The following is a 13,122-nucleotide window of genomic DNA, read 5'->3' as shown; positions in this document are numbered from 1 at the left end:
CAATTAAAAGAAAACACACGGAGGAAAATCGGGGGGCCCCGAGTCCGACGAGGCCGGGGGAAGCTGGAATGAGAGGCGATGACATTAGGGCACTGGTGCATAATGTGGCGGAGGAGTCCAACCTGAAAAATCTTCAATCATCCCTCTTATCTGTGAGCCGGAGCAGACGGGACCGTCGTGAAATATTAAATTGAGTCATTCTCGTAGGTGAAGAAGTATCACCTTCTGGTTCTGGTTCTGGCAGATATTGCACATGGAAGCATCTGCGTGATATTTACCTTAAATGTTGCCGCATATTCCCTGTGCATTGTGCTGAACTGCGTCATTGAACCAGACATCTTTTGTTTCTCACATCTAAAAGGCTGCAGAAGTCAAAAGTCCAACTGACATAATTTTTTTTTTCTTCCTCTGTTTTTTTTTTGTGTGTGTGTGTTGTTTTCCAGGCATCTTAACAATGAGCACGCCCTGGATGACAGGAGCACGGCCCAGTGTCGGGTGCAAATGCAGGTCGTGCAACAGCTGGAGCTGCAGGTATTGTCTCTCAGTTTGTTTTGGCCCCAAATATTTATGTGTCTTCTTCTCCTGACACTTCCTCGGTGTCCGCGTCCGTCTGATATCAGCCATTGGGCGGGTCACACGTGGAAGGGAAGAGACCGCGGAGTGAATAAGTTTGTACGTCTGCGAGTAACCAGTCATTAAAAAAATGTGTTATGTATGCATGACAGCCAGGAAGAGATAGGAAAAAAAAGAGATATATGAAGGGCCCGGGGCTAAGTAGAGAAGATAATTACATTTTTAATTTTACTGGGTTTTAAAGTTATTTATGACTTTTAACTGTTTGGCACCAACAGTAAAACACTTGGTGGAATGACTGGGCAGCGTAGCGTGTTTGTTATAGGCGCTCGATGTTGAGCGTCTTCAAGGGAAGATTATTGGAGTCCACTGCAGAAAACGTTTTTGCAATCAGTGGTTTTAATATCTTTTTCCCGTGATGAGTGATCTTTCATTGTCTTTCTCTGCGAGAGAGGAACAATCTGGTAAAAGACTCGGTGTCACACGTGAGTCTGTGCGCCAAACGACGACTAAGATAACGTGAGCTCGCACTTGCTTTGTTAATATCACAGGGGAAAATAAAACCAGCCATCCCATTAAGGTGCATTTTTATTAATTAGCTGCTGCTACAGTTGCAAAGCAAATAAGACGAAGATCAAATCTTATGTCTTGCAGATTTTACGCAGCGTCCACTTGTGGTTCACGTCTCTCTCTCTCTCTCTCTCTCTCTCTCTCTCTCTCTCCCCCAAAAATGACCTGATAATGAGTATAAATCCCTTGTGGTTTTCCGGATGTTAACCTTAAACAATGAGAGTTGAGCTGCTCAAACATTACGCCACACCAACGTCCTGTTATTTCCACTCTGGTGGCGCACTAGAGGGATGGAGCCGAGCTTTACCAGACACAGACCTTTCTCTGCGTGCAGCCTATCACCATAATTTAAGCTGGCAGCCAAGACAGCGCTGAGTTTCAGACAGGTAGAAAGGGCCTGGCCCTGTTATTGGCAATAGAGACGCAGTGCATTTTAACCTTGAAATGGAGACAGTTGTTGGACTGAAGTGCCAAGTTGTTGACAGCTTCCAAAAGCATTTTTAAAAACAAATAATTAGATGGCGCCAAGAGGGGAAAAAAGAAAGAAACATTGATTTGTTCGAACACACTCATTGTAAAAGATGCCTTCACTGCAGAGGGATGTAGGGAATTAATAAAAAGTAGAGAAATAGATTTTTTTTTTTTGCCTCCTTTCGTTCATAAAAAATGCAATGTGTTCTCTCTGCTCGTTACAGCTAGCGAAAGACAAAGAGCGTCTGCAAGCCATGATGACGCACCTTCATGTCAAGGCCACGGAGCCCAAAGCCATCCCACAGCCGGTGAGCAGCAACCCCTGTCATACATCTCTCTCTCTCTCTCTCTCTCTCTCGCTCTCTATCTCTCGCTCGTCCCTCCCCCATCATCCTTTTGTTCGTCTTAATTGGCACACGTGTATTCATTAATCCCTTCCTCCATCTTCTTATTTATCTGCTAAATAAAAACAGCTGTTCTCTTGAGGGAGGCAGTAAATATTGTTTGGACCACATCTGCTGACATCCGAGATTCAATTTGGTGCCTGTGATGAACTGGATGCTCACGCTGTAACTGCTTCAGAGCACCGGCGTCTGTTTGGGCAGACAGGAGGGATGAGGAAAGCTCAGGGAAATTGAAATAAACAGTGGTAATAAAAGACACATTTAACATTTATTTTAAGTGCTTTTAAAAGCAAAGTTACGGAGGCGCTTTCCTGCCAAATAACGTGAAATATACAAATTATTTATTAAAATACCAGCGATACATTCATGCTAAATCGTGCCGAAAAATGGGGAGAAAAGAGTGTTAAAATGAAAAAAATACTACGTGATAAAATTGTAATATTTCAAGTAGGGCCTGAAAATAGATATTATTGACGGATTGATTTGTAGCTATAATATATGTCTCTTTGGTGTTAAAGAAAAAAAAGAAAAGCTTGCTAGCTGATGTCTTTGTGGTGGCAATAGCGCCTGCTGATCTTGATTTGATATTGATTTTATTTGATAAAAGATGCGTCCCTCAGAACATTTGAATCTTCATTAAGGGTTAAAGGAATAATCCTCAGCCATCCTCGGCCATCTTTTGAAGTAATTAGTAAAATGACATCTCGACTTGATGTGAACGGCTTGTATCCACAGCATTATTATCGCGTTAGATGACGTTTTGACTTCAATGTTGTTGATTCACCCAAATACTGTACAGGTGAACAACTGAACTTCTGAATAAATGCACAAGCAGATCCATTTATTATCTTCTTGACACATTCCAGACACCGTGCTTATCACTCTTAATATATGCCACGCCATAAAGCCTCCTGCTTAATCCCTATCCTATAGGGGCGAGGGCTTAACATATGGCATTTAAGTGTCTGCGCTATTTTGTCATGTTTAAGAAGGGGGCCTCACCGCCATATTTCAGTCCGCATGACAGTTCATTCAGAGATAGTTTTTTTACTGCAGGGCGTGAATCTGAAACGGCGCGCGATACACATGCGGGAGCCTTGTCTCTCAGCACACCGTGCGGCTCGGATCATTTATTTACCGTCAGAGAGTAGGCGACAGCGACATGTCGGAACGACAAAAGGCTGCCTTTGTTACAGGCGCTGATGGTGTAGATTAGGGTGCAGAACGACGGCTCTGACCCGGGGACATTTGTGTATGAAAAGTGGTCGGAGCGGCAGATAGCATCTTGAGTTCACTACCTCTCCTCTCTCCCCGGGGCCCGCGAGAATGGCTGCGTCAGAGCCCAGCGCCAACACTCTCAAGGGGACGAGCTGGGATTTTTATTCAAATAAATAGACTCCCATTCTGCAGCGCCGCTCTGCCTGATGCGAGCCGCTATGATAGATACGTCTGGCTTCGGCTGGGTGAGTGGTGGACTTGCACAAGGTCAGGGCCTGTGGCCACGCTGAGGTTTTCAGCAGCATCAGAGGCAGCCACCAAAAAATAAAAAAAAACTCCTCTGAGCAGCTCCTTATTCTCAGAGCTGACTCTGAAGAAACAATCGTGTTCTTCCAGTAATTGCTAGTTTCTGCTTTTTTGCGCCGTTGCGTTTAATGACACAACAGCATTTACATTTAGTCATAATTAAAGACAAACAAACTGATACTGTGCATGCACGGCATCAAATGAATAGGATTCATTTTGCTCCTCTGTGGTGGCTGGGAGCGGGGTGGGGGGATCAAAACAAAATGTGCCACATTAGCGATGCGTGTTTCTGTGTGCCCGTGTTCGCCTGTGTGTTTGTATTTGCGTGTGTGTGTGTGTGTGTTTGTGTGTGTGTGCGAATGTCTGCTCTGCTCTCGGTGTCACTAAGCATTCTTGTCAGAAATCTGACCTTTTACGCCATACATAATTAAGGAGGGACTTTTTGTTTATTTTCTTTAGCAGCTTGCCGAGTCAAAGCCAGTATAATTAGATCACCAATTACCATTTAATTAATTTCAGTCTGAAGTCTCATTTTGTCTCAGCACTGGAGTGAGCCCAAATGGTGAGGCAAACAAAGGCAAGGCTATTACCAGCCTGTCTGGCCTATTGTTGAAGCCTCTGTGTTTATGGCCAGGGAATATGGATGAAACATGAAACAAAGCCCGCTAATCCACAGGAAGAGGAGTCAACACCGCAGCCCCGTTCTATTGATAGCATTGTGTCAGAAACACGCGAGCCCAAGTGTGATTTATTTTGCTCACGATTCAGAATAACACGTCTTCTGCTGCTGTTGGTGAGGATGTGCTCTCGCGGTACGGCGGCGCGTCCCAGCAGTAATCCAAATTATTTGGGCGGACGCTGCCAAAAAGCCATAGTTCAGCCTCCAAAACATAAATAGACATTGTGAGGAGTTGGACACATGTCTGTGAAAGTGGGACAATAAGAAAAACGCAAGTGTTACTTAATGGTTAAATATGGTCTATTTTTATTTATCTAAAAAAACATATATTTATAAAACGTGAATTTCTAAGAAATCAAACAAAAATAAATAGTATTGTCACAGTGTCAACACTGGGATATGTAGATGCCAATCTTGGGTTTCTGTTATATTTGTCATATCTGTTGCATGTCGTCAAACCCTCTCACCTCCACGCCACGATCGGCCGGTCTCAGACTCGTGATCAGTCGTAATCAACAAATTATGTCAAAGATGAGATGTGTCCTCTCCAACACTGTCTCTCTCTCTCTCTCTCCTCTCCCTCTCTCTCTCTCTCTCTCTCCGCTTTCTTTTTCTTTTTTTCTCACAGTCTGAAGTCATGTTTCATTTGGATACTGGCCTCCTTCGGCAAATTAGCAATTAGGACAATTTTGTGGGAATATGTATATGTGTCATTAGTTTTCCTGCCAATTAATAGCTGGAGCAGGAGGGGTCAGGCTAGCATTTTCCACTTGACTGCTGCTCCTGCGCGCGGAGGCTCGGGCGCTTGGCTCGTAGCCGCCGCAGCTGCTGGAAGCAATGCTATACCTTTTCAGAGCACTCGCCGTAATTAGTTTACCTTGTAGCCATTATTACTTAAACCCCTCCCCCTCCTTAGTCTGGCCGACCCATCAGCACTCACGGGCTTCCACGCATTCTCTGTGACGCGGAAATACTGTGAGGCCATCCTCTCCGCGGCCGTCATGGCCCTGATGATGGAGGTCAGTCAGATACAGTAGTTAATCATCAGATCACCTCCATAAGCAGCTCCTAATTAGAGTCCTCACAATACAATTTCAGCTTGTAATTAGCCCAGATTGGCTCCTTCCTCTGGCTGCCTTATTAGCGGGGCGGCTCAGCGGTAGGTGAGAAACACGCTGTCATTTTTCAGAGCGGTTTCGGGTGGAGCCCATCTTCCCTCCTCTGCTCAGCCTCTCGCTGGTTACCATGGCTGAGGTGGGGGAGGGAGGGGGTGTGGGGGGGTGTTGTCCAAACAAGACAAGAGGGACAAAAGATTAAACAAAGCCCCCGACACGTCAGCGAGAGAGAGACGGGGGGCGGGAGGGTGGAGAGAGCGGAGCGTGAAGAATAGAGGAGGTGGGGAGTGGAGGAGCCGGGCTCCGAAGGGTTGTTTTCCAAACATTTAGCGAACGTTCATGGATCATCTCGGGGCCCGCGTGCAATTAGCGGGTACGATATGCATAGTCAATGAGCCGTCTGAGACACCGCGGGTAATTAGAGGGCTAACTGTGCTCCTGTCTGCGTTCCTCTGTTTGTTTCCGGGTCCTCCAGCTCAACTTGGTGTCCAGCGTCACGTTGTCCAAATCGGCCCCCGAGGCCTCTTCTCCTCTGAGCCTGCCCCAGACCCCCACCACGCCCACGGCACCCCTTACACCCCTGTCCCAGACCCACTCCGTCATCACAGCCAACAGCCTTCACAGCGTGGGGCCCATGCGGCGGCGCTACTCCGAAAAGTACAACATGCCCATCTCTCCAGGTACTGCAGGATGAATGAACACATACATTTACAAATACACACGTGGAATCTGCCCCGCACTGCGACTGACAGGCGAACCACTTACAATGCATCTTTATACACACAACCATGTGATGATGATGGTGTGTGATTCCTGATTGTCTTCATTCCATGTTGACACACTTTGTTTGTTCCCCTCTGTGTGCAGATCTCAGTCAGAACAAAGAGTTTTACATGAATGCGGAGGTTAGGCCGCCGTTCACGTACGCCTCACTAATAAGACAGGTAAGGACTCCGCTTGTGCTTCTCAACAGTGTCGACATTTTAACAGCCTGCTCCCTGCCTAGTCATAGCAGGAAACGCAGCAGTCCGCTATCTGGAAAAGCCACAAAATAACCACATTTGCTCGACTTATTTCTCTGCCCTCTCCCTCGTTAAATTTCAAATGCAATTTAGACAGAGGAGCAGATTAACCATCCTTAAATGAGTGCAAGAATGCGTACGGGATTCAAAGAAGGGAGAAAAAAAACAGCCATATATGACAATTGCATTTGATTAAGCATTTCTGTGGCTGTGATTATTACCAAATTCATTTCACACAACAGTAGGGATGAACCTGTTTTAAGATGGCCAGTCAATTATCGGCGGGCCGCAGTAATCTGGGATCTCAGGAATTAATCTGAGCCGGCCATAATTGCTGCCCCTGTAATCTGCCTGAGAAATGTTTTCGCTTGCCCTTCATTTACGCCCACAAAGGAAAATATATTCAAATCTGCCGGAAGTGCAGCAGACTTCTCTTAACGGAGCTAAGCGGTTACACTTCACATAGACAGTCACTCTGCTGTTTGTCTCAGGAGAACACAACACAAACCGGCATGCCTCTTTGTGAATTATTGATCCCTCTGTGAAGGGAGCACAATTGTTAAATGTTTGTTTCTGTCACTGTTTCCTCATGCAGGCGATCCTCGAATCTCCAGAAAAGCAGCTAACACTAAACGAAATCTACAACTGGTTCACACGAATGTTTGCATATTTTAGGCGCAACGCAGCGACGTGGAAGGTAATTCTGCTTTTCCTCCTGACTTCTTTAAACCGGCGCCAAAGTAGAGGGAGGCGCTGGTGTTGTTGGTGTTGGGAAGAGGGACACGATAGCCGGGGATAATAGCTTTTTTAAATGAGCCTTTACCTAAACACATAACAATTCTCCACTTCTTCTGTTCCAAATGAACCACCCTTTAAACAAGCAATGTGAAAAAGAAACACACACACATAGGAAAACCAAGGAGGGGAATATGTGCTTTCTTGTTAAAAAGAGAAGAACAAAATTGAGTAATAGACAGAGAAGAAAAAAAAATGCAAGAAACAATTTCCCTGTAATATTTCGGGATGTTCTGGTAGTGGGTGGCATTAGTTTAGTGCCTTGCCAGTGACTCCTGGCTGAGCCCCTCGCACTCACTCACAGACGGGAACACCCAGTTTTCCAACCAGGCCACACACACGCACATGCACACACACACACAACAAAAACAAAACAACAGTCTTAAAAAAGAATCAGGAATGACTGGGGTCAGAGAAAGTTAGATTTGAATGAGGAAGACGGTGATGAAGCACTGACACACACAAACACACACACACACACACACACACCACCCTGCTCCATCAGCTCTCACACTTACTGACATCCCTTTCCATAGGGGCACATTGTGTTGTAACCACTGGATTCCACAACTCACTCTCTCTCTCTCTCTCTCTCTCTCTCTCTCTCTCTCTCTCTCTCTCTCTCTCTCTCTCTCTCTCTCTCTCTCTCTCTCTCTCTGCACACACTCACTATATACACATGCACTCAGCGTAGTTCCTGCAATAACAAAAGGGATGATATATGCAGGTCTACCTTCATGCCTAAATGATTTGGATTGAACGCTGGAGTTTTGTTTGAATCTCTCTCTTTTTTGGGAAATTTACCAGAATCTTTGTGCACTGATCAGAAAAGGCAGCTTTGTGAATAAGAAGAAGAAGAAAAAAAAAGTCACTAACTGTATTGCCATGGAAACCAAGAAATATTTACATGTTGTTTAAGTAATTTGAAACTTTTTATTGGACCATTTCCTGCCAATAACATTCGGGTTCATGTATTGTTTTCATCCAGTGCCTGTCAAAATATTTCTTCTTTGAAATTAGATTTTATTCCCCCCGCCCTTCCTGATTGCCGACCATGTTTACTGTACTGATAGCAACCTTTTCTTTCTCTCTCTGTTTGTTTTACACCAACTGCAGAATGCAGTCCGGCATAATCTTAGTCTTCACAAGTGTTTTGTGCGAGTAGAAAACGTAAAAGGGGCTGTGTGGACAGTCGACGAACTAGAGTTCCAAAAGAGACGGCCTCAGAAGATCAGCGGGTAGGTTTGGCCTTTTTTTGAGCCTCGACTAGCGTCTGTCTCACCGCTTGCTGATGGGAAGAGGCTGCTGCTGCTCCACCTCATTGTCTGTGTGCCATAACGTCCAAAGTCCCCCGCTTGCTTTTGGCGTCCCCACCCTGCCTTCATGCTTTCAGAAGCCCTTTTTTTTTGGTGATGCCTCATACCCCACAATGGCTTATAATTTATTGTGATCCTCACCCTCTCCCCTCCTCCCTCCCTCTGTCCGTCTGTCTGTCTGTCTGTGTGCCCGTCTTCTGTCCATCACTGCATCTGCATCTGGCTGCCCCCCCCTCCTCCTCCGCTGGTTTGCTTTCCCAGGGTGCCATTCGCACCAACCTTTCCCTGCATAAGTGCTTTGTGAGAGTAGAGGATGAGTTTGGGTCCTTTTGGACCGTTGATGATGAGGAGTTTAAGCGCGGCCGCCACGTACAGCGAGGCCGCCCTCGGAAATACGCCGCTGATGAGCTGCTCGTACAGTAAGCACTTCCGCTCGCCCTTGCAAACTCCAGAGGCCCGGAGGCCCCGCCCCCAAACCTGCATGCTCCCCTCCCCCACCTTCAGTGTTGCCATCATGCTTTTTATGTGTGTGTGTTTAGCTTCATGCATCACGCTCTCACAAGCCTCCATCAACCTGTTCTTTTTTCTCAAAGATAGTTGTGTGGTATTGTCAAGTGATTGAACATCTTAGAACGATAGCCACATTACTACACCAGTAAATGTATTTAGTGCTCATACAAAGTGCATTGATTTCTTTTTATGAAATAAGATATGCCAGCTGAGGAATGCATGCTCGCTGAGACATGAGTCTGTGGTTGTAATTGGATTGTATTCTGTTTGCAGGAGTCCAACCTTAGTGAAGAACATTCAGACCAGCTTGGGCTATGGTCCGACCCTCTCTGCTGCCTTCCAGGTAACACAAAAACAAAACCCCCAAGAAAATGACCTCATCTTTAGCTGCCTCACTCTGAACTTTAAAAGAAGAAGAATAAAAGTCTCTCTCCGTCTCACATGCCCAGTCACCTTACTCTTTGTTTTTAAGGGGGTGTCAAAAGAGTGATGGGGAACTGAGAAAGTGCTGACAACCCTCTTCCGTTTCACATTTAATGCTTCGGGCTTTGCTTTTCAGGCTTCAATGGCAGAAAACAACATACCTCTATACACTACTGCTTCCATTGGAAGTCCCACCCTCCACTCCCTGGCCAACGCCATCCGCGAGGAGATGAATGGAGCGTTGGACCATGGAAACAGCAACGGCAGTGACAGCAGCCCGGGACGCTCGCCCCTGCTAGCTATGTGAGTGGCACACCACGCTTTATATCTCCACCGCGGCCTCTGTGTGTGAACAGAGTTTCACTTCACCGAGACGGCAACACCCTAAATAGATCTAGACAGCAAAAAAATGATTTCAGCGCCCACCCAAAATGCTCTAAAATGACCCACCGCATGGCATGAGATGAAACAGAGACAATGAGCACAATAAATAAAGTGGAGAGGGATGATATTGGAGTGGTGACTGGGGTCACGGCCAGAGCGGTGGCTGGCCTCCCTGCAGAAAAAAGGAAACTCCACCTTTTTTTTTTCGAAGGAAGAAAAGACCAGAGCCCCTCTTGTTATTTAAGCAGCGGGTTTATGAACTCTCCTCCGTGTGTCCCGCTGTCTGTCCCGAGTCCCGCCATAATCAGCGTTCCAATTTGTTTGAAAATTTTCAAAATGCCAGAACGCGGCGCGACAGAGCTGTTGGCCGCAACGCGGAGGCGAAACGAAAGAAAAAAGCAACACAAAAGAGGGTAATTAGTCTGGAGGACATCATCCAAGATTCTCATGTAGGAAAGTTGCGGTCGGCCGGGAAACCGCAATCCCCCCACCCCCTCATTCGCTTGTCGTATAGGAGTGTCTGCTAAGTTGTTTGAAGCCTAAAATAACACAGCACACGCTGCATCGTTTCCAGATGTAGGGGCAGACCACCGACTCGGGGATGGCCTCCTGAAATGTCTGAGCTTGGGGGAAATTTTGCCTGAAAACAGAAGGAAAAAAAAAAGTAAAAAGGTGCAGTAATGAGCTCCTGGCCAAATGGAGGAAAGTGCCATCCCTAATCACTGTGAACATAGCTCTGAGCATGGCTGTGGAACAGGAAAGGCAGAGACAGGATGGGTGTGCTGGCCTAAAGGCAGCCCGCTTCTCCCTCTGCTTCTATCTTTAGGCTGATGGAGCTCACAAACTCTCACCACCGTAATTATGTCTATAAGCTTAATGCAGGCACAAAATGGGTTAAATCTGTTTTCTTTTGCTGTTTAAGAACTTTACTCTCCCAAACACACATACGTTCGGTGTTTCACGCGCGCTAAATGTCACAGTAGCAGCCTCCTCTTGCTCAGGGAATGTGCAATAAACTAACATGCGCGGGAAAAAAATACCCCTGTTACCATGATGCTTTGGCTCACGCTGTTCAAATACAAGTTCGTCAGCGCGGTTCGCTGTGTAACAACATGTGTTTGCCACATGTGCCAATGTGCTGCTGGTTGACAGGACGCAGCTTCCCAAAACCAGAGCACTTTCACTCTCTCTCTCTCTCTCTCTCCCTCTCTCTCTCTCTCTCTCTCGCTCTCTCTCTCTCTCAAGCAGCCAGATGAGAATCAGGTATCCAGAGAAGGCTAATTATAAGCAAAGTGTAGAATCAGCATGCAGTTCAATAAGCATAATAATAACAATTTCATGTCTGCCCTGGAGCCACAGAGTCAGACCCGAGGCAACGGCACTTGTGGAGTTACTTTGATGTGAAAAAAAAAGATAGAAAAGCTGACTTTACTTCCCAATTCCCTCCCCTCCTTTTTTTTCTTTTTTTTAATTCACACACAAAATATGTCGGCTCATTAGCATACGAGTGTCTCCGTCACAATAGTTGCGAATCACACAAGACATCCCGGTGTGAATAAATCAAATGTGGGCTTTGGTGATGAAGAACGTGCCAGTTGTCCCTTGTTGTCGTGGTAAATGAGCCCGGTGCCTCTTCCTGACACCGCTCTGCCTCCACTACAGCAGCCTGGCACCGCGGGTTAGAGCGGCAAGTCCCCTGCAGCTGCTCATAATGTTCCTTTTTATTTATTTATTTTCCCTCCTCTCTGCCACAGCCAGGCCTCCCCCCCCCCCCTCCCTGCTTTATCCCTGCTCTGTTTCTGTAATGAGAAATTTGGCAGATCTCATCTCTTTAGTGGCTCTTTTGCCCAGGCTGTGAGCTTGGAGGGGGGGGGGCTCGTGTTTTTGCCTTGTTTACAAGTGACAGCGTTATTATTCTCATAAGGGCTCTGTTTCTTATCGCGGTGTTGTGCCGAAACGCGCCCGCCCCGCCGCTCTCCTCGCGCGCCTCTCCTGCCAGCGCTTTTCTTCCCTTATTGACACTTGGTTGAAAATATGCATTAATTCTGGAGTTTAAAGCATGTACGGCGGTGTCTGGTCGCTGTGTTTGCTTGAAGTTGATTAATGATAGAAGCCGGCTCGGGGTCGTCCTCTGGAGACCCGCCTCGCAGGTTGTGCATGTTAACGAGCAGGAAGGGGAACACACAGCGCGCCGCTGATCCGCCGCCACCAGGAGGCTGACAACGGCAGCCCACTCGCTCCGCAGAGTCCATTCTCCCCTCGCCTCGTCTCACGTTGTTAATCTTCCTCATTTATCAATTCTAAGTGAATACCCTGTTGTCGGTTGCCATGAAAATAAAAAATAAAAAGCCTGCAGCTTCGCCGGGATTGGAATACCTCAAAAGAAAGCTGAATTTATCATCAGCACCAGTGAGGCCCCCACTCTCGGCCCCATTGAAGCCAGACATTTGTTTTTGTTCCCCTGTTTCCTTCTCCATAAACACGGCACAGGTCTGTCGCTTTTTTTTCTTCTGCCAGCGAGTGTGAAAGGTTATAAAAAGAAAAGAAAGGATTTATGAGAGTTAAGGACAGCGGAACTGGAGCCATAATTCGTTGCTCTCTTCTCTCCTCGTCCAGGCACCACATCCGCGTTAAGGAGGAGCCGCTGGACCCCGAGGACCACGAAGGGCCCCTCTCCCTGGTAACGACCGCCAATCACAGTCCGGACTTCGATCACCACAAAGATTACGACGACGACCAGGGCCACGACGACATGCTGTAAGGCTAGCTCCGCCCCTCCCTTTAAGCCCCGCCCCCCACCACCCCAAGCCTCAGAGGCAGAGGCAGAGGCAGTCTGGGTCATCTGGGAGACCGAACCGCTCCGCAGATAACAAACACTGAACTGCAGTCTCAGCCACTGATGACAGCTCTCAAATGTCTCCCGAATTCACTTTTGTAGTGCCATTACAATACATAGAAAGAACACACACACACACACACACACACACACACACACACACACACACACGTACACAAAAAAACAGACTACACCCCCATATGAGGGAATTTTTCTTTTTTTTTTCTCTTTCTACTTTTGATTTCAAGTAAAGCTTAAAAAGTGAAGCTTCGTTTCTACTCGTGTGTGGGATGGACTTGTTTGGTACAGGGGCCGACGTGTTCACGGTCAGAGACCCTCGCCGGGCAGCCAGGACGGACTGCCGTCAGCGGACTGCAAGAGGGGCGGCGTCCCACCCCCTCTCCCGCTCTCTCTCTCAGACACACATCTGACCACAAACTCAAGAGAGAGAGAGAGAGAGAGAGAGAGAGAGAGAATGACTGACGTTTAATTTACACCGT

The 13,122-nt window shown here is 46.9% G+C and overlaps 1 protein-coding gene across 1 annotated transcript in view; it reads left to right on the top strand.

Annotated features, from left to right (window-relative positions):
* The window catches only part of foxp1b (forkhead box P1b), a gene marked incomplete at its 3' end in the record, with an annotated part of 31,955 nt that extends 19,408 nt beyond the window's left edge, over window positions 1-12,547 (top strand). Inside the window, exons 6-14 of the mRNA XM_079218073.1 lie at window positions 444-531; window positions 1,839-1,922; window positions 5,812-6,016; window positions 6,204-6,280; window positions 6,954-7,055; window positions 8,731-8,888; window positions 9,253-9,322; window positions 9,539-9,705; window positions 12,403-12,547. Coding sequence (XP_079074199.1) covers window positions 444-531; window positions 1,839-1,922; window positions 5,812-6,016; window positions 6,204-6,280; window positions 6,954-7,055; window positions 8,731-8,888; window positions 9,253-9,322; window positions 9,539-9,705; window positions 12,403-12,547 — 1,096 coding nt within the window. The remainder of the gene's footprint in view (window positions 1-443; window positions 532-1,838; window positions 1,923-5,811; window positions 6,017-6,203; window positions 6,281-6,953; window positions 7,056-8,730; window positions 8,889-9,252; window positions 9,323-9,538; window positions 9,706-12,402) is intronic.
* Between the last annotated feature and the right edge of the window lie 575 nt (window positions 12,548-13,122).

Source organism: Taurulus bubalis (genome assembly GCF_910589615.1).
Source record: "Taurulus bubalis genome assembly, chromosome: 5".
Taxonomy (NCBI): domain Eukaryota; kingdom Metazoa; phylum Chordata; class Actinopteri; order Perciformes; family Cottidae; genus Taurulus; species Taurulus bubalis.
This window is presented reverse-complemented; position numbering and strand designations above follow the sequence as displayed.